The sequence below is a fragment of the Diabrotica undecimpunctata genome, chromosome 5 (genome assembly GCF_040954645.1).
Source record: "Diabrotica undecimpunctata isolate CICGRU chromosome 5, icDiaUnde3, whole genome shotgun sequence".
Taxonomy (NCBI): domain Eukaryota; kingdom Metazoa; phylum Arthropoda; class Insecta; order Coleoptera; family Chrysomelidae; genus Diabrotica; species Diabrotica undecimpunctata.
Genome location: NC_092807.1, coordinates 105,017,630 through 105,045,201, shown reverse-complemented (window position 1 = coordinate 105,045,201; position 27,572 = coordinate 105,017,630). Strand labels below are relative to the sequence as shown.

The following is a 27,572-nucleotide window of genomic DNA, read 5'->3' as shown; positions in this document are numbered from 1 at the left end:
CTGTTCCATACATGACTTTATTTAATATTTTAATATTAAAGAGTCTGCCACGCGTAGACCGTGCATTTAAAAGTATCAAGTAATCCGAAATAATTCTTTTCTTTCAAAACTATTCATGGATAAATGTAAAATAAAAAAAAATATTATTTTAACCATGATTGGGAACATCTATATTGTTTCGTTGATTACAAACGGAAGTGTATTTGTTTGTTGTGTAATAATAGTGTTGCGATTTCCAAAAAAAATATTGAACGACATTTTAAGACTGTTCATAACAATTTTGATAGTGATTATCCAATGAACTCTGCAATTAGAAGAAAAACGTTATTTTAAACAAAACTTATTATTTCTTTAAAATCTTCAATAACTTACCAGCAAAGTTTTTACTAAAGTCGCATTTGCTAGCTAGCAAAAAAACATTTACAGATCGAGAATTAGTGAAAGAAGCCATGTTAGAAGCTGCTGATTCACTTTCTGAAGAATTTAAAATTAAAAAGGAAATAGTTTCAGCTATAAACACGTTGCAATTATTAGCACGAACTGTTACTAGAAGAATTGAAGTAATTGCCGAGAATTTGGACGCAGAATTAGCAAATGATGTGGAAAATTGTATTTTGTTTTCGCTACAGATGGATGAACTGACAGATGTGACAAATGTGTCACAATTAGCAATTTGCGTAAAGATGGTATTTTTTGATTTTACAACAAAAGAAGAATTCCTTAAAGTACTGCCATTAAAAGGTAGCACCAGCGGAGATCTTTTCTACTTTTAGAAAGTATATCACATATGTAAAATTACCGGTACAAAAGTTATCGTCCATTACAATAGACGGGGCACCAGCGCAGCGATGACTGGTAAGAAAAAAGGATTGATTGCCTTATGTAGACAGGATTCCTGATTCAAGAAACTTATTTCTTATCATTTCCGCATACATCAGGAAATGTCATGCGCAAAAACAATTGGTTTTTTAAACGTATTTACGATAGTAACAAAAACTATTAATTAAAAAAGATCGGGAGCTATGCAACACAGATTGTTTATATTACTTTTAGAAGATGAAGACTTTCAGTTCACAGATCTTCTTTTACATACTAAAGTGAGGTAGCTGAGCAGAGTTTAAACTACTTAAGCGATTATTCATGCTTTTGTCACAAATAAAGGAATTTATTGCATCAAGAGGCGAATTTTACGAGAAATTAGAAAATAAGAATTAGCTAATGGAGCTCGGATTTCTGACAGATATAACGGCAAAGTTGAATGAATTAAATTTAAAAATACAAGGGAAAAATCAGCATATCGCTAACATGATTAGTGAAGTAAATGCATTCAAATGTAAGTTAATGTTGTTGAAATCTCATCTATTGAAAAAATCATTACCATATTTTCCAAATATAAAATATACCTACATTACCTGAAATTTAATATATAAAATATATGTCTTATTACATCATTGATATAAAATGAAAAAAAATATATGTTGATTTTCCGGGATTTTCCGAGAATTCCGGTGGGTGAAAATTATGTCATTATTATTAATACTGCGACAGACTATTCTAGCCAAATTAAAAAAAAAATAAGTTTTTACGGTGAATTTAAAATTGAATAAATTTTTCCGAGGTTTCCCATATTTCCCGGCCAGTGAAAACTATGTAGTTATTCATATTTCGACGAGCTACTCCAGATTAAAAAAAGAGGCTTCTAGCTGCAATGGAAGCCGAGATAATGTAAATTTTTCGTATGTGTTGCAATTTGAAGTTCCGATCTCGAAAAAAAAATGAAGCTGAAACAGTTATCCCCTCCACTTTCCTATGTCGATCTTTCGATAGTACCAAAGGTACTTTCTGGTAAGTTTTGAAAAGCGGTAAGTTTTTTTAAGGGCTGTAAGTTTCGAAAAATTTAATGAGTTTTAAATTTATAAGTTTCAATATAAAGTTTAGATTTTCATTCAAAATTTGTGCAAATTTTACTTCTTAATGTTTATAAACAATGGAGATATAATTTTTAAAAAAATAATCGCTAACTTCGTTCCTATTGGTCATAATCATAAAAGTTTTTTCTTTAATGGGAGTTTTTTTACCAGCTATCCTATGGTTGTACGCACAAGTCTGTGGCTTGAAAAATATAGAAGTATTACAATTGTTTATAAGTAAAAAACATACCCCCTTTTCAAACGTTTATTTTGTAAATAATTTCGATGAAAACGCAATATGCATTTAACCTCTGAGATAGTTTAAGTCTTAAAGAATCTTATGAAATTTGCTAAATGTGTCTAGCATCATTAATAGAGCAAGTTCAATAGTTTAAATATTTAACCTCAGAAATAAATAAATTAAATAACTTTTAAACTACTTGACCGATCGGGGGAAATTTCTCACAAATTTAAAAGACGATAATTCCTCGATGTTCAAATGTATTAATAACATTTTGTTTTGTTAAACATCAATATTAATTTAAAAAAGGGAAAATAAAGATATTTTTGATATAAAAAAAATGATATAAATATTGTTTATGTAAAATATAACGGAAAAAACTTATAGACAAAAAATCAAATTGTGACCATAAATCACTGTTTAAAAAAACACAAGGTAAAAATACGAGTACTTTTTCATCTATTCGTCATCTAGTAACCTCCACCTATGTCTTAAAAGCTTCAGATATCTGCGAAAAATTTTGCCGTAAAATCGGTGATTTTTGCATAACCAGGCTATACCTCGTTTTCTTCCAGTGTTCATTTTTCTATCTTTTTTGACTGCCTATATCCATATCAGTTTAGTCTTCTGGTTTCGATAGTATCTTTTATATCTAGGTCAATTTCCATTTCTCTCCTAATGTCTACAATTATTTGATTGATTTCCCAAAGTTCGGTGCCGTAAAACCGAATACTTTCTATTAATGTTTTGTATATTTTTCTTTTATTTTATTACTCCACAATAGTCCCTGTAACTGTCTAGTGGCTGATCTTGATTGGCCAATCCTGGAATGTATTTTTTCGTTACTCCCTGCTTTTCTTCGATCCTGTGCTCTTTGTTAATAAGTTAAAATGAATCATTCTTAGGAATGACCCAAAAACCATCTCCATTCTTTTCGAATAGAACCCAAGATAAATATGTCATCCTTAATATTTTTAATAGGATAGATAGTATATAAATGTTCCGCTGGATCCGAGCTGATTACACAATCATTCCCTTCGTGGGATTTGTATGGAATAAATATATTAATAGCCCATTAAAATTTACTATATATTTTTTCAGATAGACTTTTGATATTCTTAAGGATCTCTATGTAGATTTATCAAGCTCAATATTTACTTCCTGTTGTACTCAGAAAGTAAGCACTTAAAAGTCATATTTAGATTACAGATAATCTTTGCCTTATCTTTAACAAATGATGCATCAGAAAAGTGTGCAGTTAAACCATTTGGTGTTTTTACTTAAAGGTATCTGTAAAGTAGGGATGGCGGTTTTTGACAAAATACCGGTTTTCGGTTATACCGATTTTTTTTTGCTTACGGCTTAACTTGGCGGTTATAACCGGCCAACAAAACCGGTTTTTGGTTCTTTTAATCCAATAGGTTACAAAGTTACATTTACAATGCACTTTAGTTTGCGATACTTCTCCAAAATAATACCTAACCTAATCCTAATCACCGTAAAAACCTAATAACCGGTTTTTACTTTAAAAATAAAAAACCGGTTATAACCGGGACAAAAAACAACCGATAAAATCGGTTATTGCGAAGTAAAAAAAACCGGTATGTTTTTCCCGTTCCTACTGTAAAGTAAGGAATATTTTTATTAAAAGCCTATTTAAAAAATGAGTATGTACAGGATTCTTCTCAAGACTAGTCTTTTTATTATTTGCCTGCTTTCCCAAGTTTTCGCAGGATTCTATACATGCAGAGAATCCACTAAAGAAATATATTTGCAAAATTTTTAACTCTGTGAGAATAACTACTGATTGCTATTTCTGTGTGAAACTGACAGATATTGACTAAGTTAACCCCATCTAACGTTACACAATAAAAAAATAAGCATAAAGTTGATCTGTTTGTAAAAATTGCATGCCTGGATACTACATTTCTAATTATTAATTATTTCTTGTTTACAGAATTAGTGCATATTCTTTAAATTTTATCTTAGCAATAACAATTTTACCCAAATATATCGCAAAGTTAAAAAACGTGCCATGTTTCTTTTATATTTATCAACAACATTCTGGAAATATCTATCAATTATATAAACTTTATCATATTTTTACAAGAAATGCAATTTTTTCTTTGTATATAATATATAAAGGCAAACAAAATCAGCTTATGGTACATTTCTAGTCTGTTCATTGTCTGCATTTGCAAATCTTAAAGCCAAAATGAACAAATTCATCGTTTTGTTTGCATTTGTAGTGGCTATTGGTGAGTACTGATATAAATTATATAATATTCACATACTTCAGTAATAAAAAATTTTCTCATTCACAAAATTAAAATTTTTTGTATCAATAGCGTTTCTTTTTTTTTTTTTCTTTTTATATTATTATCTTATTTCAGCTTTACTGCTTCGAATAAGGTAAAAATCATATTGTCTTTTCATGCGTAGATACTGTTCGCTACATTTTTTCATAATTGCAAAAATCTCCGCGTTGAAAATAGAGGTATATTCCCTTAAGGAACTAGAAACGTTTAAATTTCAATGAATATCTTTGCACCCGACTTTCGGCAGTTGTAAATCCTTTTATGTACCAGATATAACCAGGAGTCGAGCGTTTCCTCTCTCCGTTTTGCCTATATTGCTTAATTTTCTGCTTTTTAAATTGCTAAATATGTTTTCTTCTACATTGATCCTTTTTAAACGGTATAGGATTGCTCACTTACATCTTCCTGAAGCTATGCTGTTCCAGCATTTCAATTTCAATTAAAATGATGGTTAATATAGAATTATTTTAATGCCTACATTTTTAGTTTGTTTTCCTAAATCTTTGATTTTTTCATGTAATTCAATAAGGATGTTTGCTGTCAAACTATATCGTCTGATAATTAAGGCATTAAATTATATAAAACCTTTCTAATTTTGATAAATTTGCAAAAACTAGTACACTTTAATTGTTAGTAATATCTCCCCGGACCCCTCGAAGACTGCTATTTGTGCCCACCATTTATAGATTAGTTAATCGTATTTTTTTGTTTATGTTCACTATATTTTCTGCCCAGAATTTATTTTTTTTGGTAGTTCTAAGCCCTAAATTCTGCTCGATTTAATCCAGAAATGATTTCTTTGATTAAATAAGCTTTTATTATTTTGCACACGCATTTTTTGCGCATTTCAATACTTTCATCAGAATCTTTCTCTTATATATACATATTGTATATACATACGCAATAACATTATATGCTTTCACAGTTTCTATCTGAAAATTGACAATTTTAGGTTTTTTGGTATGAGGATTGGTTGTGTTTAGTAAATTAAAGTAAATTTTTTTGTCGGGAAAAATAATGGAAAAATATGAAGAAGCTTTAAATTCTACAAAAAAAGGTTCTCCTGTTTGATGTAATTCGGTAAATTAACGAGTTATTTGCTTCTAAAAAGTCCAATGCTTTTTTATTTCACAATAAAAATTGTATTCTTTAAATGTGTAGAATAACAAATTGAAGTAACTTAAGTAAAAAATAAAAAAAAATGTAAAGTTAATGTTCAAACTGTCCATCATTTACTTCAATATACTTTATGATCTGGTTTCGCAAAGATCTCTTAATATCAAATAGTGCCTATTATTTTTAATCTCACTCGCGGCTTCTTTTATTTTTGTCGCAATTCGAAAAGAAAATTAATTCTATTTTTGTAAACTAATGCCTTCATTTGGGATTCATCCAAGGGATTTAAATCAGAACTTCTTGGTGACCAACCACACTCACTTTCACGACCAATTCCTCGATGCGATGCGAAAAATGTTGATTTAAGTATTTATTAACTTTTAAAGAATAATAAATATCGTGTCCCTTCGTGTAAAAACCTCATGTTTTGTCTTAAGGCGAGAGTTACATCCACCAGAAATTCGTGTAAATGTTTTTGAAGAAAATCTAAATACAGAGGTGCATTTAAATTGATTAGCAGTTTAGAAAAAACCTATCAAGTCGTGCTGAAAATGGGCTTCTCTCATTGCATGAGGATTTTCAGAATCTCACAGATGATTATTTTTTAAATTAAATATTCCTCGTCTCTAAATATTGATTTATCAGTAAAAAGATTTGGATAAAAAAAGGTTTTTCATATTTGTTTTTTTAATTTGTTATTGTTACACAGCAAATAAAAATTTTTATTGTAAAATAAAAATTCATTGGACTTTTTAGAAGCAAATATCTCGATAACCGCTTGAATTACAAAAATAAAGCAAGGGTAACTTTTTTTTGTAGAATTTAACGCTATTTCATATGTTTCATATGTTTTTACCCATAAACACAATGAAAATTTTTTTATTTTTAGTTTTAAGAAAAAAAGCTATTTTTTACAAAAAGTTTTGAATAATCGAAAACCTAGAATACAATCATTATATATTAATTTTTTTCAATTATGTAGATGATTTGTCAAAAAATATGCATTGTGGATATTGTTAACTCTTACATAAAATTCATACTTTTTAACAACCCGCGTATACGTTTAAAAAGTTTAAAAAAAATATGTCTGATTTGTTCTTTTCTATTAATCAATTCTTTCCTTGTGGCGAATTTATGGAGTTGTGTTTGTCTTATGCTATTAGTATTGCCCTTTTGCATGGAAGAGTGCTTTATTTTCTTTGTTCCCCATTCTGCATCCTCTCCTTTTGTTGGTGCATTTAAGTTTTTCTTTACTTCTTTTTCCATTTAATTAAATTATCCCTTTTAATGCACATGCATTTCATGTTGACGCTACTAAATATCGGGATTTTAAAGTTTCTTAAGAGAAATCAACTACAAATACAAATCAACATTGACTATTATTCTTCTTCATACTGTTTACTATATTTTCCTATATACTGAGCTTACCAGCTTTCAGTATGTATCTTCTAAAAAAATTTATTATACAGGAACTACCCATGCTGCAGCCGTTAGCAGCAGCAGTTCTTCCTCAGAAGAAGACATTGCAGAAATAGCACAGATGTTAAACAAAAGATTCAACTCCACCATCATCCTGGATGTTTTAAAAATGGCCGAAAAAGCTAAGGAAAAGTGTCCAAATATTGATGACAAAATTGACGTAAGTATCTAAATTTAAAATCTCTTTCATTCAGTTCCCTCCATCTTTACTTTATTATTACATGAGCATTCCAATTATTTTGTTTTTGTCCTACTAAGTTTTAAATTTTTTTCCTCGGGAGCTTGTCTACACTGTTCCAGTTTTTGTTCTAAATCCCTTATAGCATTTCTCACTAACACTACATCATGATTACCAGGGAAACTTTATAGTTTCTCTATAATTGTATCTAACACTAATAAGAATAAACAATGACTCAGAACTGAGCTATGACGCAGTCCGACTTTTACATGAACACCTGTCATAATACTACTTGTTGGAAACTATTTTATTATCGAGTGCTCACCGCAAAATCTCTTGAGGAACTCTATATGCTTTGTCAAAATGATTAATGAATACCATATGAGTATTTGCTTTTTATTTCTGTATTTGTGTATATACCTTATAATGAAAATTTCATCTGTTGTTGATCTGTGTACCAAAAAACTATACTGGTTATCGGATATTTTGGTTGCTTTACGTGTTCTTCTATATATATATATATATATATATATATATATATATATATATATATATATATATATATATATATATATATATATATATATATATATACTCTCCCCATATTTTCATGATGTGAATAAGTAGGTTTTATGGCCCTGTAGTTTGTGCATAGTTGTATATTTCTCTTGTTTTGTAAATATGCACTAATACACTGCTTCTCCATTCATCTGGCATTTATTCGACTTCCATAATTCTATTAGAAAAGGTTGTTGCCTTTCTTTATTTTTTAAAATCCTTGAGAACTTTTCTGGTTGTTATTTTGGTGACCATTGCTGTTATGTCTTAATTAACTCAACTAGATTTTTGTAATATTTTCGATTCAGTAAACTATCAAAGTTCTTTTTCCAAGTAATTTTATTATTTGCATTTCAGATACATCTAGTCTGATTAAAATCTGTTGCTTTTTTTGCTCTATGTTTGTCTATTTGATATATTTTGGTCTCACCTTCCCTGGTATCAAATTAACCGTATAGATTTATACACCCTTCAACAATTGGTATTTATTTTAATTCATTTTTTAGGAAGTAGGTGAAAAAATTGTACAATGCATGGACGACATTGAACTAGGATCAGAAACTTTCTGCTCACTTGTCAAGAAGAATCTCGCAAAATGCTCCAAACCACTCGTCGATCTGATCACTGGCTGCTTGCCAGATGAATCCAAAGACCTTCCAGCTATGGGAGAAAAAATTATTACTGCCATTGTGGATGAAGCTTGCCACACCACTGTTGAAGAACTATTAGGTAAGATAAACTGTTTTTTTATTTAAATTTTGTTTTTCTTGTGTTTTATGTATCTTAAAAATAAGTATATTATTACTTTATCCTTTTACCGGAAAAGTATACGAAAAGTTACTTTTCGTATATAAATCAACAGACAGTTAAAAATTACCACTTAAAAAAGTGTTAGAGAAATTTTAGTCATTTTAAAAATTAGTTCAGTGGTGGAAATCAATGATTTTAATCAAACTTGAAGTATATTCCGACTAAATACACTATTTTATACAAAAAAAATGCACTAAAATGTTTTAAAAAGCCTAAATGAAGGTTTTCTTCTTTGCAGAATTATTCAACCCATGTTTCATGGAAAAGGAATTCGTTTCCGTCCCAGCTTGCAGTGAAATCAAAGATGTTTTCGTCGCAAACAGAAACAAGCTCCCATCGAAATCCCTTGTTTGTTCGTGAGTATTTTTTTTTTGTTTCTTAAGATTCGTAATGTTAATGAAGCTTGATTTTTCTAATACGATTTATTTTAAATACAGCAACGGTTGTGATAAATGTTTTTTTTAATTTGTTCTTTATTAGCTAGGTTTTTTGTCCACTATTTAGAACTATGTTTAACTTTTACACAAACCTTGCAGTTTTCTAATCACAATCCTATTGACAGTATAAAAATATTGATTAATATCTTGACATATGTGTTGTGATTTATCATTAAACTTTAGCAGCTCGGACAGTTTTATTAATGATCTTTCTCCATTGGTCTCGGTCAACTATTACATCTGCCTCTTTAGTATACCGTTTGTTGAGAAACTTTTTTATATGCAATGTCTGACCATCGCTGTAGAGATCTACCGCATTGGCGCTGACTCTAAGGTCTTCCTTGAACCAAAAACGTGCTTCATTTTTTGATCGCTTCGATGAATATGACCAAAGAACTTTAAAATTCTACAGTAAACTCTTTTTAGTACGTCTTTGTAGTACAGTTTACTCTACAATTTTAATGTTTTTATACAGGGGTGAAAATTGCTTGTATTTTATAAACAACCGTTTTAAGATCTCCCCAAGAAAGAAGTCTGATGGTGGAAATTCAGGAAATCTTGAATGCTATTCAATTATAATCCTTTGATGCTAAATTGTGAATTAGATGATGTACTCATTACATAACTTATTCTCATCCTCTTCGATGAAAAACTGATCTTGAGCTTTAAATATGTAATATCAGGAAAGTATGTTTCAAGGATATGTTTTTTGGATATGAATAATGTATCTGATTTAGTGAAGCCTTGTCTCCTTCTTTTTTTTCTTTTTGTGTAGACATGTAGACTGTCTGTTTTTCAATGTGCCCCCAGTAAGTTGTCATTCCATCGTTTCCATTTTACTGTTTTATTTCTTACTCAGTCCTTGATGCTCTTCACCTTGTATCTACGTCGTATATCTGTACTTCTAACTCTGTCCCATAGTGTCTTACCATTAATTTTTTTCCTCTGCTTTTTCTAGCATTCTTTATGTTCTCTCTATGTTGGGTCCTGTTTCTTTCTGAAAACTCCCTTATGGACAATTGGTATGTCCACAGGCGGTGTCCATTACAAAAGGCTTTAGCTATTTTTTCCTATTAATGTCAGGCACCTTGTTTTCATTAGTGTCATTTGTATTTGATATATATATTATTTATATTCGTTAAGTTTCGAGAGGTACCTACCATAAACAAATAGTCCAGTAACACATGAAAACAATGCTACTGCTACCTGATTTTGTAAGTAATCCCATCAAATGGAAAAGACTTCATAATGACATGCAGATAATAAATTCTGCAATACAGGTGACTGTAATTTTCCAGTTTGTCAGCACTTTGTTAGGCAGTTAACCATTTGGTCTTCTGTATTTCCACTTTGTGTTCTTGGTAATGGCTATTTCAAATTCTTGCAATGTTATGAGATTGCCTTCGTCAAAAGATTCTAAAATCTGTTTATTTCACAGTCTTTTACAATATTCTTTATACTATTGTTCTTTTAGGACTTTGTTTGCCATGGATTCTTTTCCATATGCATCGTCCTCAATTTTACTGATAAACGAATTCAGATTTTCGTTACCAGCTTTGTTATTTTTCTTCCAATTATGTTCTATCTTTTCTATTTGTTTTCATTTTTAGAGACATATTTCATAATCATCTTCTGGTGCTACAACTTTCGATGGTGTGGCTGACTGTACAATTTTTGTCCAATTTACTCTATCTGCTATCAATCTGTAGTCAAATAGGACGTTTACTTTTTATAGATCTGTTTGGATGTTGTCTTTTCATCACAGTCTGGTGCGCACAAGTGACCAGTTTTACAATATCGTAGCAAGATCCGATTTTTTATTTTTGTTTAAGATTTTGTTCATTTTTACGTAATTGCAGATTGCAATTGTAATTTTAGATTGCTAGTATCATTTTATATTTTTTCAGCATGTTACCAAAAGTGAAGAGCTGCGTTAAAGGACACGTAGACGCTTCTTGTAAGAACCCAACTACTAAGAGAGCAACTCTGAAGTTTCACGAGGCCATCGAAAATGCTATTAAATCAGACTGTGATGCTTTAAACAAAGTTTAAATTTAAACAATTAAATAAAAATAAAAAATAATTAATTTTTATACGACTTATGTGCTGTAGCACATAGTTACAAATGTACTGGAATTCTGAAAAATTGTATGAGAAAATGTTTGTATATTATGTGATAATAAAAATATGAATAAAAGTTCTTGTTTTATATTTATCTCTTAATCTATTGACTTTATTACATTGCTATAAATGCTTTTAGTAATGCTGATTTACCACAATCTTTCTAACTGAAATGGAAGTTAGAAAAAAATAATTCCAAAAAAATGGGAGTAAAAACATTATTCACAGGAAAACGAAAATATGGAAAAGTACCAGTTCTTTTGCTTTCAGCTTCTCTTTATGCCCTATAAAAGGCGTTAGAGTACTTTGTAGCTATTTGCTTATCCATTGCTTCAATTTTTTCCCTGTCACTTACTAACATTGCTCACTATAAATATTCTTGGCAAGCACTTCTAATATTTCTTAACAGCTTTTTTATTACGTCGTACGAACGCGAATTACTAAACTATTTTTTAAGAACTTCATTTGTTGCTTATTTTTCATTTATTATTAATTTTATATATAAACGAACATTTATTTTGTTAATTAAATAGTATATTTTATTAAATTTTTTACCTACTCTATTTGCTATTTCTGTATCTATTTTTGTATTTTGTCACCTGTTCTAGTTATTCTCATTGGCAAACTATTTTGTTCTCTGACTCGTTCTCATTTATAAACATTACTTTACTTTTTTCGGTGAATATTTCTATCCGTATTTATTAATACTGTTCTGAAGTTTTTTTCTTGTGACACCTTAAAGTAATTACTATTTTATTGGGAATAAGCCACAATAGCACTTTTCAATTTCTACTTAGGAAATTGTTCTCAAAATACAAAACATTAATAAATTAAACAAATTATCTTTATTGTTACTTGGTGAAAAATCCTTCTAATAATTTAATTTTATCTGACTCATTTATATTGACAATTCAGACATACATTATACATTTAAAGTGGACGACTTTAAAATAATATTGCCAATATACCTAGCTGAGTTGCGTTCCTGGGACGAGTTTATTGTAAAATAGTTTATTCGATAGCCTAGAGAACAAGCTGGATTTAGGTCGGAATACAGCACTGACGACCACTACTAGTGATAAAGAACCTAATAGAGAAGTCTGCAGAATACAACAAACCCTTGGCACTGATATTTGTCGACTACGAGAAAGCATCGACTCGAGAAATGTTAAAAGCATCGACTGAATGCCGAATAGACAATAGCTACACTAACATAATCAAATATACATGTAGAAAATATTTTTAGTATAAGTATTTAGCATAGTTCTATTCGTTAGTTACGCTACTGCAAGATATCACTTAAACCATATGCTTAAGGCGCCAGAGACCAGATGCCATTGAGGGGCGAAGGGGACAGGAAAAATGTAGACGAAATCACATATTTCTGAGCTAAGGTGAGCTAAGGAGGATTCGATTTTTGTCGCTCGAGCTGGAAAGGTAAATTATTGTGCACGCCGGAATAGACGACGCCGCGCTTGATAGATAATGAGCATGGCAGATTGATTTTAAAAGACGAAAGACGAAAACAATTAACGATGGTGTGTCCGATATTTTAATTCGCAGACAATTATCCGTAATTTTGTGTACCTGTAAATAACATCATTACAGTTTACATATTTTATGTACTTAAGACTTCTCGTATGAATCGCAGACTTTTATTCTAACGTTAGTGCCTTTTCAAATAATAAAAGAACTGAATAGACCTACATTCATATCTACGAAAATACCACAGCTAGCCTAAGACTATCTGAATAAAAAACAAATACATTGTATATTCAGCGAGGAGTACGGCAAGGACATTGGATGACATTATCCTTATAGCCGATCGTATGGATGATACAATAATAATATTTGAAAAATTATATCACGCTTCCTTGGAGGCCGGACTAAAGATTAATATGAACAAGGCGCAAATAATGACTAATCTGGTGCTAAATCGAAATATTGCTGTAGATGTAAGGGGTATTGTGCAGACTACATCGTATAAGTACCTAGGACATGAAATTCGGTTGGGCAGAGATGACCAGACATGTGAGCTCATACGTCGCATAGGATTAGCTTGGGCAGCGTTTGGTAAATTTAACTATGTATTTAAATCGGATCTACCCATATGCCTCAAAAGAAAAATCTTGGACCAATGTGTGTTAACTGTACTCACTTATGGAGCGGAAACATTAACACTTACAAAAAAGATCGCGTGACTCAGATGGCTATGGAGCGCCAGATGTTGGGTGTCTCTCTGAGAGATCGAATCCCAAACGAAGAAATACGTCGTAGAACAAAAACAGCAGATGCTATCGAAAAAATCACGTCGTTAAAATGGAATTATGGAGGACACGTCGCCAGATTATCAGACAACCGATTCCTTTATATGTAGTGACAGACCAAATTCTTCACTCGCTGCAACAACCTTATCTAAAATTCTTTGTAGATCTGTAATATTTTCTGTTATTAGTATGGTATCATCAGCATATCTAATTTCATGTATGGTTAGGCCATTTATTTTTATGCCTGTTACTTCATCTTCTAATGCTTTTTTGAATATTTCCTCTGAGTATGCATTAAACAGTGATAGTGACAATACACAGCCTTGTCTAACACCTCTTCTGATTTTTATTTTATTAGTTGTTAAATTATTTATTCTTATGACAACTTCTTGTTCATAATACAGATTATTTATTATTCTTATATCCCGTGTGCCGATGTTCTTTGTTCTCAGTAGTTTTATTAACGGATTATGTTTTACTGTATCGAATGCCTTGTTATAATCTAGGAAGCAGACATAGATGTCCTGGTTTACATCTAGGCATCTCTGTACTAGCATATTTACTGCATATAATGCTTCTCTGGTTCCTTGAACATTTCTAAATCCGAACTTAGTTTGTCCAATGTCTTGTTCTAACCTTTTTTATATATTCTACAATGAATAATCTTTAGGAATATTTTCAGTATGTGGTACGGTGATCGCAACATTGTCTGGTATTTTTCTTTTTCGGTATAGTCAGGAATGTTGATAGAAGCCATTCTTTAGGTAATATACCTGTTGTGTATATATTTCTGTCGGTATTTCGTTTAGTCCTACTGCTTTTCCAGTTTTCATTTCTTTAATTGTGTGTTTTACTTTACTTTCTATTATTTCTGGTCCAGTCTCTTCAACAAAATATTCGTTATCAATTTTGTCTTGTTTGTAGTTATACAGCTGTTCTATATACACTATATACACGGCAAAGAGTAAAAAAATAAAACTTCACCAGATTTACTCTACATTTTATTAGTAAGTATAACAATTTGTCTAATCATCAGAACATGTTGAAGTACAGGAGAAAAAAAATAAAAAGGAAAATTCTAAAAAAATAATGATAACAAAAGTAAACTAAAATATGAAAAAAGTCTTAATAACGAGTGTTTTCACCTCTAGTACGTATAACAGCCTCACATCGTTGGCCCATACTTAAAATTAATTGCCGTATTTCATTTTGGTCTAGTTCTCTCCAAATCTGGATCAGCCTCTCTCCCACTTCCTGTAAGTTGTTTGGTTGGATCGGTGTCGCTCTTAATCGTCTACCAAGGATATCCCAGAGATTTTCAATCGGATTTAAATCCGGACTATGTGCTGGCCATTCCATAGTATTAATTTCTACCTCTTCTAGATAATTTCGGTAGAAGGAGAATATCATGGCTGCGGAATTTAAGAACATGGTTTAAGAAAACCTCAACGGAGCTGTTTCGAGCCGCAGCGAGCAAGGTCATGATTGCCAATATGATTTCCAACATCCGAAACGGATAGGAACCAGAAGAAGAAGAAGATAATTTCTGACGATATGTGCAGCGTGAGGTCTGGCATTATCTTGCATTAGTAAGAAATTTTCACCGATATAAGGAGCGAATAGTAATAGATATTGCTCCAGGATCTCCAATATGTACGTTTCAGCTGTAACAGTTTCATTTTCTATGACCACTAGGTCCGTAGGTGCAGTCAAAAAAATACCACTCCACATCATAACGGATCCTCCACCAAAAATCTGGTGTGTGAGAAGTTACACTGAGCATATCGTTCGATGGGTGGTCGCAACACACGAACACGTCTGTCGTTATTGTACAAACAAAATCGGGATTCATCAGTAAATAGCACTCGTTGCCAGTCAGCCTCTAACCAATTAACGTGTTCTCTGACAAAATGTAGTCTCCCCCTTCGATGCTCTGCAGTTAATAGAGGACCCCGGACGGCAATCCTAGGTGTTAAGTTGTATTCCCTAAGTGACTGGCGAACAGTTGCAGTACTAATTTGTATAGCATGCACGTCTTCAAGCTGAATTTATAGACTTCGATGTGTTACAAAACGTTGTCGAAGAGCAGAAATTCTTAAAAATCGATCTTGAATAGGGGTAGTTACCCGGTTTCGTCCTTGCCCTGGTCTGCGTGTAGGATCCCCTGTTTCGAGGAATCTTTCTAACACCCGTGAGACGGATATGTGGCACATATTAAACCGACAACCAATTCTCCGGTAACTCCAACCTTCTTCCGACAGTATCACTGCCTGGGCACATTCATCTTGGGATAAATAACGTGATTGACGCTCCCCAATAAACACAATTAACAATAATCAACAATTAAACAGTAGCCGAATAAAATTCGTTGAACACTTGGAAATTAGTATATTTATAGAATAAGTACATTTTTTGCTTCTTTTTGTTTTGTGGCAAAAAAAAACTATAGCGATAAAACACAGTCAATAAATATAGAGTGTACGAATAGCATATACAAGGGGCTTGCAAAATATAACATTATAATGGAAATTTTTATTAACGCTAATAAAATATTTTAATATTTCAAAGTGGTGCGTTAATTTCTTGGAGAAGTGTAGTTTGCTCATACCATCAATTTGTTTTCTGTATCCATTACTGTTTCTCCCTTTTCATCAACTAGTATATTTTGTTTGTATTCTGGTCTTCTAGTTAATTCTTTTATTTTCCTGTGTAAATTAAAGTTGCCATGTTTATTTTGTAGCATTTCTATTTCATCACATTTTTCTTTTAACCAATTTTTTTTGCTATTCGAATTTGTCACCTTATTTCATTTTGTGTTTGCTGGTACAATGATTTATTTTTTTCCTTATATACTCTTCTTTTGTTTAGCAAGTTTAGTATTTCGTCCGTCATTCAATCTTTTTTCTTTTTTGTGGTTTTGCATAGATACTTTTTTGAAGGTTCTATTAAGTCAGCTTATATTTTTTCCCAGTTTTTGATGATGTTTTCTTCATTGCATTCCCCTTCAATCTGTACAGTGTTTAGACGTTCATTTATTTTTTCTTTGATATTTTCTCTGATTTCTATATCTCTTAGTGCATTTATATCAGTTCTTTTTTCATTTGATGTCTTCTCTATTCTTTTCATTTTAATTTTCATATGTGCTACTAAGAGATTATGGTTAGATGCTATATCTGCTCCAGGTTGTCTTTTGACTGCAGTAATACTATTCCGATATCTTTGATCAATATGTAATCTATTTGATTTCTTATTATCTGATGTTCATTATCTCTTTTAAAATGTTTTTTGTTGAAAGCCTATTTAAAAAATGAGAATGTCTATGATTCTTCATCAAGACTAGTCCTTTTATTATTCGCCTGTTTATCTAAGTTTATCCAGGATTAAAAACCAATAAAATAGAATCCATACTCTTAATAGAGATAATCCATTAACGAAATATATTTGCATAATTTTAATCCCTGAGAGAATACTAACTGCTATTTCTGTTTGAAATTAACAGATATTGAACAAGTTAACCCCATGTAACGTTACATAATGAAAAACAACCATAAAGTACATCTATCTGTAAAAATTGCATGCCTGGATACTACATTTATAATTATTAGTTATTTCTTGTTTACAGAATTAGTGCATAATCTTTAAGTTTTATCTTAGGATTAACAATTTTAAACAAATATATCGCAAAGCTAGAAAAAAAATGCATGTTTCTCTTATATTTATCAACAACACTCTAGAAATATCTATCAATTACATAACCTTTTTATATGTTTATAAGAAACAATTTTTTTTCGTTGTGTATAATATATAAAGGCAAACAAAATCGGCTTATTGTACATTTCTAGTCTGTTCATTGTCTGTATATACAAATCTTAAGGCCAAAATGAACAAATTCATCGTTTTATTTGCATTTGTAGTTGCTATTGGTAAGTACTGATAGAAATTATATAATATTTACATACTTCAGTAATACAAATTTTTGTAATTCGTAAAATTTTTAATTTTTTGTTATTGCATGTATCAAATAGCATTTCTCTTTTTTCCTTTTTATATTATTACTCCTTTCAACTCTTAACTACTTTGAATGATCATATTATCGTCTCATATGTAGATGTTGTTTGCTACATTTTTTCAAAATTGCAAAAATCGCCGTCAGTGGAATAGAAACGTATACATTTCCATGAATATTCCTTCACCCGACTCTACTTCAGTTTTAAATCCGTCTGTGTACCAAATATAACCAGGATTCGAGTGTTTCCTCTGTTTGTTTTGCCTATATTGGCTAATTTTCTACTTTTTAAGTTGTTAAATCTGTTTTTTTTCTGCATTTATACTTTCAAAAGTGTATGAGAAAAAAATTTTCATAGGTGGAGAGTACTTGCTCAATAGTAACCAATGCAACCATCGATTTGATTTTTAATTTATGCGTAGTTTGTTTTTTCTTCTTCTTTATTAGCGGATTATTACCTCTCTGGAAGGTTGTCACTCCATTTTTTGCGCGGTCGTCCAATACTTCTTTTGCCGATTGGTCACTTACCTCTTGCTATTTTGACGATACGAGTCTCCTCCTTTTTCCTTATGTGGTTATTCCATACTTCTTTTTTATTTTGTGTCCATTTATTTATAAACTGTATGTTACATTTTTATGTCTTTACTTCTCTTCCGATCTTTTAGCGTATTTTCTGTAATTCTTTTCAGTACTCTCATCTCTGCCGTTTTCAGTAGCCTTTGCGTTGTGGCTGTGTCGGGTCTTGTTTCTGAGAGATATGTCAATATTGGTCTTACACTGGCTTTATAAATTCTTAACTTTGTCTCAGTGTTAATGTGTCTGTTTCTCCATATAGTATTATTAAGGCATTCTGCCAGTCTATTTGCTTTTTGTATTTGATCTCTCACTTCTTTCTCCGGGTCTTCGTAGCAAGACAATCTAATTCCCAGGTATTTTATTTCGATTACTTGTTCAATACTGATGTCATCAATTTCTATTTTACATCTGATTGCTTCTTTGCTGACTACTATTGGTTTATTTTTCTAAAATGAGTGTGGACCAGTCTGTGCAGACTAATCTTGGGCTATCAATATTGCGTCGTCTGCGTAACAGAGTATTTTTATTTCTTTGTTTGCCATTCTGTGTCCTCTTCCTTTGTTAACGCTGTTAATGATATCATCTCTCTCTCCAATTGCGCTACAGCCCAAATCGGGCCTTGGTCTTCTCCAAACTATGCCTTCAACCTTGTCGGTCCCGCGCCGATCTTCTCCAGGTTCTCACGTCGAGCAAATTTTGCGCGTCCGCTGCCACATCATACTGACATCTTTTCCGTGGCCTTCCTTTTGGTCTTGCTCTCTGCATTTTACTATCTAGGGCTCTTTTCGGCAATATTTCTATCTCCATTCTTACTACATGACCAACCCAGCGAAGTCTCTGAAGTTTAACGAATTCTGAGATCGGTGTGTCTTTAAACAGTTGGTAGAGTTAATGGTTCTACCTGGGTCTCCATATTCCGTTTTCGTAAATAGGTCCAAATATCTTTCTTAGGACTTTTCTTTCTAAGACTTCCAGTTTTCTTTTTGTCTCTTCTGTCATCACCTGTGTCTCGCATGCATAACATACTATTGGTCTGATAATATTTTTGTAGACCCTGATTTTCGATCTCCAGTGTGTGTTTTTGGAGCGAAAAACATGATCGAGTGAAAAATAAGCTTTGTTTCCCTTTACTTTCCCTTTAGGTAGATATCATCCATGATTAAATTGAAGAGCATGGAACTAATGAATCCCCTTGTCTTATCCCGCTGCCTATTTCTATAGGTTCTGTAAGTTGTTCATCTACTCTAACTTCCATATTGTTGTTTTGGTAGATGTTTTCGATAGTTTTTATAATATTTAGGTGAACTTCTCTATTATACAGAAAATGGATTACATCTTTGAGTCTTACTCTGTCAAACGATTTCTTTAGCTCAATCAGACACAGAAGTGCTGGTCTATTATACTCTAGTGATTTCTCATTAATTTGCTTTATAAAAAATATTGCATCTGTACACGATCTTCCACTATGAAAACTCTGTTGTTCATCTGCTAAATTTATCCCCTGATTTATTAGCACTTAAGTTAATTAGTAAACTTTTAGTTGTAAGTTTTAGTGTAGTATTTAACAGTGAATACTGAATAGTAGAATTAGTTCGCTCGTTCTCCATTCTTACGGTATGGTATTGTGTTTTATAATTTTATTAATTAATGTTGTTACTTGTTCTGTCATTGCTTTTTGCTTCTTGTCAATTGTTTTTTTTTTAATAATTAATTCTTTTCTTGTGCTGAATTTATGAAGTTGGATTTATCTTGGACTATTAGTACTGCCCATTTGCATGGAAGAATGCTTTAGTTTCTTTGTTTCCCATTCTGTATCCTCTCCTTTTGTTGGTACTTTTGAGTTTTTCTTTATATTTATTTCCCTATTTTTAAATTATCCCTTGTAATTAACTACTATTACCTTCGCCTTTATAATGTTTACTTCATTTTCCTATCTACTATAATCATTAGTTTTTAAATAGATCTTCTAAAAAATTTTATTGTACAGGAACTACCAATGCCGCAGCCGTAAGCAGCAGCAGCAGTTCTTCTTCAGAAGAAGCCATTGCTGAAGTAGCACAGATGTTGTCCAAAAGATTCAACACCACCATCATCCTCGATATTATAAAAATGGTTGAGAAAGCTCAGGAAAAGTGTCCAAATATTGAAGAAAAAATTGATGTAAGTAACTAATTCTATTTTAAACTATTTTAAAATCTTTTTAAAATGGTTGTAAGCTTGATTTTCTGTCAATTTATAAATTTGGAATGGATCTTACGACAATATCAATCTTAAATTATATGTTAATTGTACAATAATGCTAAGAGTCATCAATAAGATTATGACAGTTCTCTTTAAACATCTAGAAGAAACTGAACTAATCTGATTTGGCAATGCCAAGTGTAACCTTGCTGAAACGTTGCCAAAATATTGGTTTCATTGCCAATCTTCCAATGCATTTAATCTTCCATATTCTTATTTCTATTTCTTAAATGCCTGATTAGACCCATTTTATCCCACTTTATCCTTTATCAGACCCATTTGATCATTATTGTCATTATATTTACTTTTATCCCTATACAAGGTCGGCTTCCTTAATTACATTTCTCCATACATTTTCATATTGGATCATACCAATATCAATCCCCTTTATAGACATGTCAGAGAAGTGTCACTCTAAGGAGAAGAATTAAGGGCTAAGAACGGAGCTGTGATCCAATCCGACTTTTACATGGAATTTATCAGCTTCTCCCAACCGGAGGCTGGCAATCATTATGATTTTCATCATGATGACTATTTTTATTTTTAAACTTGCTGTTCTAAACAATGAATTGATACCAATCACGTAGATGATTCTTCAACCAATAATTCTGCCTTCGGCCAACAGATTTTCTTCCTTAAATGTTTCCCTGTATTATCAGTCTTAAAATTTCATATTTTGGTCCCCTCATCACATGGCCTAGGTGTTCCAGATTTTTTGTTTGTATAGTGGTGATTAGTTCTGTTTCTTTGCCAACCTTCTTCAGTACGTCTTTATTTGTAATTCCAATAATCCATAATATTTTTAATACTTTGCGGTATAACCAGAGTTTGAAAGCCTCGATTATTTTTAAATTGCATTTTTTTAATGTCCATCTCTCAGATCAATATAATAATATTGAAAATATATAAAATAGAATGGTAGTGATTTTTAAATTAAAATTTTTGCACATTAGTAGTGGTTTTATTCGTATAAATGCTGATTTGGCAATCTCTATTCGCGTATTTAATTCTGCAGTATGATCATTGCATTGTTTTGAAGCTATTTTTTGTGGCATCTAAATGCAAATTCCAACAAAATTGATCAAATTTACCCAGTACTGACATTTTTTAACTTGTTCTATCACGTTACCATGTCAATGTGGTGTATATTTTGTGGTCTTTTGTAATTAGTATATATTTCATTTTTTTAGCGTTTTTAGTAATTCCCATCTCAACACTATTCATACTTAAGCGCTCGATGAGATATTGTAGGCCTTCTATTCACACATTTCAATGATTACAGTGCCATCTACATATCTTAAGTTGTCAATTATTTTTCCGTTACCGATAACTTCTTCTTTGATATTATTGAGCGTGTTTTTGAAAATTTCGTCAGAATATTAGTTAAACCAAAGTGGCAATAAAACACATCCCTGTCTAATTCCACTACAGATCTTCATTTCTTCTGACTGTTGTCAATAAATTTGAACTATGACAGTTTGGTTTCAACATAATATTTGGATTCTCTTTATGATTTTACTTTCAATGTGCTTATTCATAAGTATTTATATTAGTTTTTCATGTCTTATTCCAAAGCTTTTGGTAGTCAACAAATCACAAGTGTAGGTCAACGTTTACATCTCGACATCACTGAATCAGTATGTTAATGGCAAATAGTTCTTCTCGAGTACTCATTTCACTTCGAAACCCAAATTGCTTCTTACTAATCTCCTCTCTAACTTTTCAAGATCAATGAATACCATATGAGTTTTTTTTATTCCTGTAGTTTTCCATTAATTACATTTTAATAAAAATTGCATTTGTTGGTAATCTGTCTGTCTGTTGAATGTTTATCGAACATTTAGCGATTAACAATTGGTACACAGTCTAAACAATATTTTAGGATGTAGTCGACAAAGTCGATAAATGCATGGACGAAATTGAACTGGGATCAGATACTTTTTGCTCACTTGTCAAGAATAACCTCGCAAAATGCTCCAAACCACTCGTAGATCTCATCACTAGCTGCTTGCCAGACGAGTCCAAAGATCTTCCAGTAATGGGACAAAAAATTATTACTGCCGTTGTAGATGAAGCTTGCCATACCACCGTTGAAGAACTATTAGGTGAGATAAACTTTTGTTTTGTTTGAATTTTGTATTTTTATATCTTCTGTTTCTTATAAACAAGTATATTAATACTGAATTATTTTAAAGGAAAACGTTGTTAAACAAGACTAAATAAAGATTTTCTCCTTTGCAGAATTACTCAACCCATGTGTTATAGAGAAGGACTTTGTTTCCGTCCCAGCTTGCAGTGAAGTCAAAGATGTTTTCGTCGCAAACAGAAACAAGCTCCCATCGAAATCCCTCGTTTGTTCGTGAGTATTTTTAACTGTTTCTTATTCGTAATGTTAAGGAAGCGTTTACTGTAATACGATATATTTTGATGTAGAAACAGTTATGGTAAATGTATTTTTAAATTTGATCTATATTGGCTAAGTTTTTTGTTCGCAATTTATCGAGTCCATTGCTTAACTTTTACACGGACCTTGTTAGGTTGTTTTTTAAGTATTATAGGCATGTCTTTATCATCATCATAGTAAATGACATCTTGACACATGTGTTGTGGTTCATCATTGAGCTTTAACAGCTCGGATAATTTGATTAATGATCTTTCTCCATTGGTCTCTGCCAACTGTTATATGCGACATCTTAGTTGGGAAGCGTTTTTGTAAAATTTGTGCTGTGGATATCTATCGCGTTGGTGCTGACTCTAAGGCCTTCCTTATAACAACAATTGCTCAATTTTCAATTTTTCAATTTTGTAATGTCCTTTCAGAACTTCGGTTACCATCATAGCTATCTTGATTTTATTCGCTGCCACCCTAAATAGCATTCTTGTATCAACAACATACCAATCTCGCAAGTTCTTCAACCATGAGGTTCTTCTTCATCCTGGACTTCATTTGCCTGCTATGTTTCCTTGCTTGATATTTTGTAGCAACATATTTGGGACCTCTCATTACATGTCCGAAATACTCCAGCTTTCTCTGCTTGATGCTTTTTAAGATCTCAGTAGTCTTGGTGAGACGTTCTAGTATTGTGGAGTTTCGAATCTTCTCCACCCAGGAAACTTGCTCAGAAAACCCTGCTCATGATCGGTTTGATGGATAGGACTAAAGCAATTTAATATTCTAGAGTACACTCTTTCTAGTACGTCTTTCTAGTACAGTTTACTCTAGAATTTGAATGTCTTTATAGATGAAAATTGCTTGATTTTTATAAACAACCGTTTTAAGATCTCCCCAAAAAAAAAGTCTCATGGAGTTAACTCAGGTAATCTCTGATGCGATTCAATTATATATAAATAAAAAATAGGAAAAGAAAAGTATTTTTGAAGTGTGTAAAATTTCTTTCCAAGCTGAGCGCTTTTCGGCTTACAGCTTAAAGTCATCCTCACAGCTATGGTCAAGTTTTAAAAAGCCCCACTACTTAAAAGAGATCCCATTGTGGTGGAAAAATCCACAATTTTCCTTTAGAAAGATTAAAAACTTCTTTGAAAAATTACCATAAAAGACAAAACATTAGACCTGTTGGAATTATGTTGTAAAGTATGTTTAAAAAAATCTTAATAGAGTGGTTTATTAGGCTAATGAATTGATTTTCTGAGCATTTCTGCCTTGTATTTTTTTTGGACCTCGGAACAGTTTTTCTAGTTTTTGCATTTTTATACCAAATTGTATTTCTGATTTTATGGTTTTTGGACCATCAATACGTTCTAGAGAGAGTAAAAACATGCTTTTAAATTTCTTAAATTTTCTCCCTCTCAATTACTTGTTTAATTTTAAATAGATTTTTACAATTATTTCTTTTCTGCATTTATATAACTTTTCTCCTATTAGAATGTAATGTGTCAGTTGTGGTTGTTCATTAATTATTTTAGCATACCTTTTATATCTCGAATTGATAAAGCCGGTTCTCGATTATTACAGTAATATTTTTGCATTGTTTTAACATGATTGTCACTTGTTCCAAATTGTCGTTGTTATGGTTTTCCCATCCTTTAAGCAACTTAGCAATCTTTGCATCCAACCTCGAACGTCCACTTCTCCCTCCATCTCCCCACTCCATCTATTATGAGCTGCCATCATTAAGTATTTATTTATTTTCATCAAGTCTTTGGTCTATCGTGCTGGTGGTTGCCCAACAATTCCTATGTCCTCACCTCGTTTCCATTACAATAACCTCTAGTTTAGTCTGGCTATTCTTTAATGATGTTAGGCACCTTAGATTTTTTTTCTGATAAACAAGTTTTTAATTCCGTCGTACGGTTTGAGTTATTAGCGAGTTTTTGTAACTATCTAACGTAACGTATCTCCCTATACGTAAAGAACTCACGTATCGAAGAAGATGAACGTTAAATTGAGAGTTAAAATTCTGCACGCAACGTAACGATGGTGTTGCCCTCATCGAATTAGTAATTAACTAATAAATTGTCAGTGCCAGTCTTGTCCTTGTCATTTAACCCTATTTTTGATATTCAAAATAAATAACAAATATTTTTTTGAACAATTTTTAATTTTTGAGATGGACGCGATATTAAATGTAGGTGCCTTTAGTGATGATGAAGAAGACGAAGACATAGGAGATGTCCTTCTTCTCCACATCTTGCACGACTATACGGCCGTTTTAATTTTGATACCATGTCTGATATAAAATGTAAAAATATTTTTCGCTTTTGGATTAAATTCCACCTTTCTAGATGGTCGTAAGGGTTCTTGCCTACGACTTCCTTCAACAAGAACAAATCATCTTCATTGCTGAAGTGAAGTCGTTTTCTACTGCTTTCCATTATTTATAAAAATCAAAACAAATGTACTTAACCACAAATGTGAAAAAACACGTACCACGTGTGCTTATGAAATGTGGATGTTGAATGTTGATATTTTGGTAATCGGGTAAGATCCCCTTGTGCATTCGGTTACCTTCGGCTCGATAGGGATGCGTATGAACGTAACGTACCAGGCCGTTACGTTAGGTAATACGAATCTAGATACGTTAGTTAAACCATTAATGCGCATGCTTATATATCAAAAAGATACGTTACGTATACGTATTTGCTTGCACAAGAACTCTCTATTACTAGCATGGATGGTTTTATTCTCAAGTTATCACTTTGTTAATTGGTTTACCACAGGGACGTATTTATAGTTTTTTAATGGGGGGGGATCCTAATTTCCAAATTAAGTAAAACCGGGGCTTGGTTTTGAAATACCTTTGAAAAAAGTAATAAAAACAAATTTCTAAAAATTTTATTAAAACTTAAAATACCGTTTTACAAAATTAAATTCATTCTCTTCCTTCTTTCAGCTAACTTATTTACAATTTCTGAGGAATTTAGACCTATTGTCACATTCCGATGAATACTCATGAGAGCTAATCCTGTAAGCCTCTCGTCTCCCATTCTATTTCTAAGATAAGTTTTTAACCGTTTAAGTGATGAAAAAGTACGTTCAGGTGTGGCAGTAGATACTGGAAGTGTTGCTAAAATTTGAAGAAGTTTCCTAACCGTTGGAAAAAAAATTTCATCACATCGGTCCATAGCTTCTAGTGCAGTAGACGGCTGTTCTTGATTGCACCAGTGGTTGTGCCAAAGCTCATACTCACTTACTAAATGTTTTATTTCAACTTCCCTGAGAAATATTTCTCCGATTCCTGCTATACATTTCTTTGCTCTCTCAGTATTTGCTCTATTGCTATATGCTCTCTATTCTTTCGGCAAGAGCCGAGATCAAAAGAGTTAACCTACTATTTGGAATAGGTGTACGGTGATATAACTACTAATAGCGTTCTAATTCTAATAGGTATTAGTTTATCTGTATCTACGCTGCTACTGCGGACCGACAGCATCCGTGCGCTGACTCATTAATTTATTTTTATTTTTTATACATGTAATATTGGATTAAAAGTAATAGTTTTGCATGGACTGCAAGGAGGGGGTTTGAACCCCCTAAACCCCCCCCCATAAATACGTCCCTGGTTTACCATCCGGTTTGCGCTTTATGCTCCAGCTTTTTTTAATTCTTGCATTGTTATAAGATTGCCTTCATCAAACTTCTGTAATTTTCTTTTTCCACCGTCTTCTATATTATTATTTGTTTCTATTGTTGTAACTATTGTTCTTTTACGACATTGTACGCCATGGATTATTTTCCATGTGCATCGTCCTCAATTTTACTAATAAAATTATGTTCTTTCTTTGGCACTTCTTTTATTTTTTGGACAATTACTTCATCATCATCATGCAGTGCTTCGATGGATTTTGGCTGACTGTAGAACATGTTTCCAATTTACTCGGTTTTCCATTAACCTGTAGTAAAATAGAATGTTTATTTTTTGGAGAACTGCTTGAATGTTATCTTTTTTTCGTAGTCTGAGGCGCACAAGTATTCTTTTTTCTGTGGAAAGTTCACGCAAATCAGTTTTCTTTATTTATAGTTTTTCTTCATTTATACGTACTACAATGTTTAAGTTACTAGTCTTACCTTAATTTTTTTTCAGCATGTTACCAAAAGTGAAGAGCTGCGTTAAAGGTCACGTAGAAGCTTCTTGTAAGAACCCAACTACTAAGAGAGCAACTCTGAAGTTCCACGAGGCCATCGATAATGCTATTAAATCAGACTGTAAGGTTTGAAACTAAGTTTAAATTTGAACGATTTGGAAAAAATGGAAAATAATTAATTTTTATACGACTTGTGCTGTATTTTTGACAAATGTACTAAAATTTCTTATACAATTTTAAAAATTGTATGGGAAAATGTATATTATGTAATAATAAAAATATAAACTAAAGTTCTTGTTTTATATTCATCTCTTAATCTATTGACCTTATTGAATTTCTATACATACTTATAGTAATTTTTATCTACCAAAATCTTTCATTAATTACGAAAAGAAACTATATAGACAATCATTTAAAATATAAAGAAAAAAAGAAGCAATATGTCAAACTAATCGACGAAGCATTTTACTACTTGACCAAAAAATAAAATCATAAATACCAATTTTGATATGATAATGATACCACACAACATGTATGTAGATAAATCCGTTTATTTTCTGTTATGAGTATGATATCAAAAAGGTTATTGGCTTCTTGAAAAATTTTACCTCAGTAGGTATTGATTGATATCAGTGAAATAGGGGTTTTTCCACATAGCTTCAAGGTAGGAGTTGTAACTAAAATATTTAAGAGTGGAGATAATTCAGTTTTAGATAATTACATGCCAGTTACGGTCCCTACTATTTTGGGTAAAATTTATGAAAAATATAT

The 27,572-nt window shown here is 31.7% G+C and overlaps 2 protein-coding genes across 2 annotated transcripts; both read left to right on the top strand.

Moving 5' to 3' along the window:
• The first annotated feature begins 4,265 nt into the window (after positions 1-4,265).
• Positions 4,266-11,244, top strand: LOC140441608 (uncharacterized). Its single transcript, XM_072532449.1, has 5 exons — positions 4,266-4,409; positions 7,055-7,224; positions 8,307-8,529; positions 8,849-8,966; positions 10,955-11,244. The coding sequence occupies exons 1-5, from the start codon at positions 4,367-4,369 to the stop codon at positions 11,097-11,099; spliced, it is 699 nt and encodes a 232-aa protein (XP_072388550.1). The 5' UTR covers positions 4,266-4,366; the 3' UTR covers positions 11,100-11,244.
• A 5,956-nt stretch (positions 11,245-17,200) lies between these two features.
• LOC140441609 (uncharacterized) lies at positions 17,201-27,091 on the top strand. The gene is made up of 5 exons (XM_072532450.1): positions 17,201-17,358; positions 20,005-20,177; positions 22,141-22,363; positions 22,500-22,617; positions 26,801-27,091. Exons 1-5 carry the CDS (start codon positions 17,316-17,318, stop codon positions 26,931-26,933), a joined length of 690 nt encoding a protein of 229 aa, XP_072388551.1. The 5' UTR covers positions 17,201-17,315; the 3' UTR covers positions 26,934-27,091.
• The last annotated feature ends 481 nt before the right edge of the window (positions 27,092-27,572 follow it).